The sequence below is a fragment of the Trichomycterus rosablanca genome, chromosome 2, assembly GCF_030014385.1.
Source record: "Trichomycterus rosablanca isolate fTriRos1 chromosome 2, fTriRos1.hap1, whole genome shotgun sequence".
In the NCBI taxonomy this organism is placed as follows: Eukaryota; Metazoa; Chordata; class Actinopteri; order Siluriformes; family Trichomycteridae; genus Trichomycterus; species Trichomycterus rosablanca.
The window spans coordinates 1,245,568-1,250,531 of NC_085989.1; the positions used below are offsets into that span (position 1 = coordinate 1,245,568).

The 4,964-nt window shown below is 42.8% G+C and overlaps 1 protein-coding gene across 1 annotated transcript; it reads left to right on the forward strand.

Annotated features, from left to right (window-relative positions):
• Window positions 1-1,414: 1,414 nt before the first annotated feature.
• Window positions 1,415-4,366, forward strand: zgc:64022 (Ras-related and estrogen-regulated growth inhibitor-like protein). Its single transcript, XM_062989202.1, has 4 exons — window positions 1,415-1,547; window positions 1,938-1,991; window positions 2,094-2,170; window positions 2,679-4,366. The coding sequence occupies exons 1-4, from the start codon at window positions 1,415-1,417 to the stop codon at window positions 3,093-3,095; spliced, it is 681 nt and encodes a 226-aa protein (XP_062845272.1). The 3' UTR covers window positions 3,096-4,366.
• The last annotated feature ends 598 nt before the right edge of the window (window positions 4,367-4,964 follow it).

The following is a 4,964-nucleotide window of genomic DNA, read 5'->3' on the forward strand; positions in this document are numbered from 1 at the left end:
TTGTACAGATCTTCATAACAAACTGATCCCAATGATCCTCTTCATTTCAGAATGGAATATTCCAGTCCAACCATTATAATACACAGTATAACTGGAGGATTCTGAATGGTTGTGTAAATGCTGGGCTGGTTCGGACCAGTCAGCACCATTACAGATGTAAATAATTTGTATCTATAGGTGCGTTTACTTTTGTCCATTAATTATGTAAATGATGTGAAGTGGTACACAAACTACACATTACACGAAGATATCAGGCTGTTCTAATGAAGTAAATAATACGTTTGGGTTTGTGTGTGTGTCTGTAGAAATAAGGTCAGATAAGGTCTGAGCTTGTTATAAAAGAAACGATCTGTATATAATAATATGATTTTAATCCAGTAATTTCAGTTTTATATAAAGGTATGCAGTATATACATGTTCGTGAGATTGGGGTGATAATTTAACAGTGGTTGGGATTTTTATTGTCACTGCATTATTACTGTTATTATTAATACATGTACAGTAATTCTGTTTATTTAGGAGAAAAAATAAACATTTGACGTTCTACTGATTGAATTTACGTATTTTAGCCCCGACAGTTGCTATCAGGTGTAATAAATCAGTTATATAAACAAAATTACATGAGATACAGAGTCCTGAGTGTTTATACAAAAGTGCAGATGTGATTAGAGCCGATTAAACCACGTTGTGCCATCCAGACCATTATTTCATTAATATTATATATTATAAATAGGTGCGTAAACTGTTATAATAAGTGTAATAATTATTATTAGTGAGCACAATTTGACCATAGAGAAACTTTTAGAGTATAGTAAAACCAACACCAACTATTAATATATATTAATGCCTTTATTTTATTTTTTAAAACTTGCTTATTTGCTGTGGGTGCCGTACAGCTCCAGGGTGTTCGTATCCACCCCCATTTACTCAGGGTTTACAGGATACATGGGATACAGCACTATTACTGGTTTATTTCTTTAAATAATTATGCATTGGAAGTGATTTTATGGTCTTTTATGGACTTTATGGTCGATTGGCACAGTAATATTTCCAAATCATTCTGGTAAACATATTAATCTACGGAAATAATATATTTGAAAACGAGCATTAAATACACCGCTGTTAGTGTGGGTGCCGCACAGCTCCAGGGTCTTGGTGCGTGGGTGACACTCTGTATACATTATACAGGCTCCGGAATCGCTGCTACCCAGACCAGGATGTTAGTGGCACAGACACATGAGTAAACGCCGCTGCTTGTTCTATCATGAATATCAGACAGACGCACCGAGCTGCTATTGGTCAGCGGGAGAGCGAAGCCACGCCCACAGGCGCTCATCGGCTCTATATAAAGCGTGAGAGCCGCAGCGCCGGTCAGATTCACTTCTGTGGTTCGGATAAACCGTGATCTGGTCAGATGGTGGTGCAGGTTCAAACCCGTATCCGATCCAACAGCAGTAATAGTCACAGTAACAAGAGGATGGAGGGACACCAGCACAAACTGGAGGCCAATATTTTACTGCTCGGAGCCGAAAACGTCGGGAAATCCGGTGAGTCGATTATTCGATTATTGTGGATTTATGTGGTTTAATGATCAGTTATGCTTCTTATTACACGCTCTGTGGTGTGAGGTTTGGTCTTATCTTTATATATTAATGTAAAACACAATCATAGTTTGCATAAAATAAATTTTAAATATACTGAGCATTCTGCTTATCAACTTTCATATAAAATTATTTACAGTCTAACTTGTGTTCGGATGTATGTGGTGTTTAAATTTATATGACTAGGGACTATTACTGGTTCATTTCTTTAAATAATCCTGCATTGGCAGTGATATTAAAATACTTTATTATATTCTAAATATGATTTTCACATTTAATATACTAAAAGAATGTATTTGAACATGACAGTAAAATGTGCGTTTCTTTTCTTTGCAGCACTAACAGTACGTTTCCTGACTAGAAGATTCATAGGAGAGTACGGCGATATAGGTAAGTTGAAGACAAAAAGCAAAACTGCTCATTTGCTCCTTGTAAACTCTAAATGTGCCTGAATAATCGACGGTTTAATGACAGTTTGTTTGTTCTCTGCAGAATCTATATACAGTCACCATGATAAGATTGACGGACGTGACATCTGCTTCAACATCTGGGACTCGATCTGTCCACAGGTGAGTGCATGCATCTGTCCACCGTCTTGCATGCATCTTGACATAAACGTTTGGAGTGTGACATTTGGAAGATTAGATGTTGGACAAACCAGTTCCAGCTCACGGTCAAGGGTGGTCAGTGGGCCAGAGGTCTCTCTCGTGAAGCCACTGTCATGTGACTCGTTGGTCTAGGGGTATGATTCTCGTGAGAGGTCCCGGGTTTAAATCCCAGACGAGCCCACTTACCAAGGGCAGTTGTAGCCTAGTGGTTAAGGTACAGGACCAGTAATCTAAAGGTTCAAGCCCCACCACTGCCAGGCTGCCACTGTTGGGCCCTTGAACAAGGCCCTTAACCCTTGATTGCTTAGACTGTACACTGTCACAACTGTAAGTTGCTTTGGATAAAAGTGTCCGCTAAATGCTGAAAATTTAAATGTACTGAGCTTGGAAAGGGCATTCCCCGAACTGTTACATCAAACCTGGAAGCATATCGATTAAGATTCTTGTTCTTCTCTGGTTTTCCCTCCAGAATGGTGAAGACTTAAGTCACATCAGCGACCGGCAGCTCCAGTGGTCAGACGGCTTCATCCTGGTCTACAGCATCTGCGACCGGACGAGCTTCAGCGTGGTGCGGCAGCAGGTCCAGCGAATCCGCCGCGCCCAGCAGAAACTGTCCGTCTCGGCGCCGGTCATCATCGTGGGAAACAAACGGGACCTCCAGCACGGGCGCACGGTGTCCAGCGAAGAGGGGCGGCTGCTGGCGCTGTCGGCCGACTGCGGCTTCTTCGAGATCTCGGCGGCCGAGGCCTACCACGGCGTGCTGGTGGTGTTCCACGAACTCATCGAGCTCATCCGGGAGGCCAGGGCGCTCAAGAAGGGGGCGGCGGGGTTCAAGGGCATCGTCAGGAGCATGTCGGCGGTTTTCGGGAGGAAGAGGACCGAGTAGGTTTTCCTCAGGAGGAACCATGTGAGGAGTCCATATTGGACTGTCGGGTATTTTTTGGACAGTCGGGATTTGAACGTTCTAGGAAGGTTTAAATTCAGAGACGTTTTGGGGACTTGTTGTACGATGGAAGACTTCAGAGACTCTTTGTTTGTCCCTGTGCAGGACAGATCTGTGGATTTTTATCATAATATTTCATAAAATTAAATCCCTTCATGTTGGATTTGGTCCCACAATCTAAAAACCTTAGTGACCCGCCCTGGTCCCACTACCTACCTGATCAGCTCCTCAGTAGAGAGGATTCTAATAACACATGGAGCTCATAATCAGATTATTTAGACGCTCTACTTATTACATCACTGCAGAGGGGTAAAACTGTCCCTGATGCCCCAATTCACAAATAAACGACACTTGTATAATTACACCTTTATACAGATTAAACATCAACAAGAATTTATTTACATTCGAAAGGAACTCTGTTGGTTGCTCCGCATTGATTCGTCGCCACATTTGTCATTGTTTTTTGTGAGAAGAGTCGTGCCGCACTGAATGCTGGGATTGATCTTCAGCGCTGAGGAGGCGTCGGACGCGCCCTCGTCATTCAGTCAGATCATCACTCAGAATTAAGGCGCCTCAGTAGGAGCATTTTAAGGGAGCTAAGGATTTAGACACGCCCTCTTCTCTCAGGAGTGTAGGATGATGAGAAATCCAGCGTCCCAAAATTTACTTGGAGGACAAAATTAGGTAGACTTTCATTTACATTTTCAGCATTTAGCAGACGTCTTGATCCAAAGCGACGTACAGCACTGTGACAGTATACAGTCTGAGCAATTAAGGGTTAAGGGCCTCGCTTAAGGGCCCAACAGTAAGAGCCTGACAGTGGTGAGGCTTGAACCAGTGAACTTCTGATTACTAGTAAAGTACCTGAACCACTAGGCTGAACCACAGCTGCATTATGTTGTATGTTGTTACATTCATTATCTTGTTGAGTTAATTTAGTCTCAGCAAACTGATAAACATCACAAACATAAAAGACGTTTACACAGTTCTCTCATCTGTACCAAACTGAACCATCACTGATGTGAAAATCAAACCAAACCGAAATCTGGTGTGACCGGGTCTCTGTACCCCCACATACCGGTAAATCTGTGGGTTTTCTGATCATGATTCAGTTTCTTGTTGCTTCATTATAAGCTGTAAGTTCAGGATTAGAATGAATTCTGCCTCATTTTCACTGCTCTGTAAATACTGTTTATAAGAGAGACTTTATTAAAGTGTATACATTTTATAATAAAATAAAAACTGAATAGAATTGAATAGAGTCTTGAAGTTTTTCTTTGGGGCGGCACACTCTCTCTCAGCAAGAAGGTCCTGGGTTTGATCCCCAGGCGGGGCGCTCCGTGTCTGTGCGGAGTTTGCATGTTCTCCCCGTGTCTGCGTGGGTTTCCTCCGGGAGCTCCGGTTTCCTCCAACAGTCCAAAAACATGCAGTCGGGTTAATTTGAGACACTGAATTGCCCTATAGGTGAATGAATGTGTGTGTGTGTGTATGTGTGTGTGTGTGTGTGTGTGTGTGTGTGTCTGCCCTGCGGGTTGACTGGAGGGTGTTACTGTGTGCCTTGCGCCCATTGAAAAGCTGGGATAGGCTCCAGCACCTGCACCCCCCCCCACGTCCACATGCTACTGAGATGCAAGAACACAACTCAACTTCCATTCCATCGAAACAGCTCTGACCATCACCAAAGCAATTCGAATGCAAGCAATTGAAGGTTAAGGGCCTTGCTCAGGGGCCCAAAAGAACCAGTAACATTTTGTTAATCCAGTATCTTGAACGCTGAACTAACACCACATTTCGTGTCTCACTAAGTGGTAC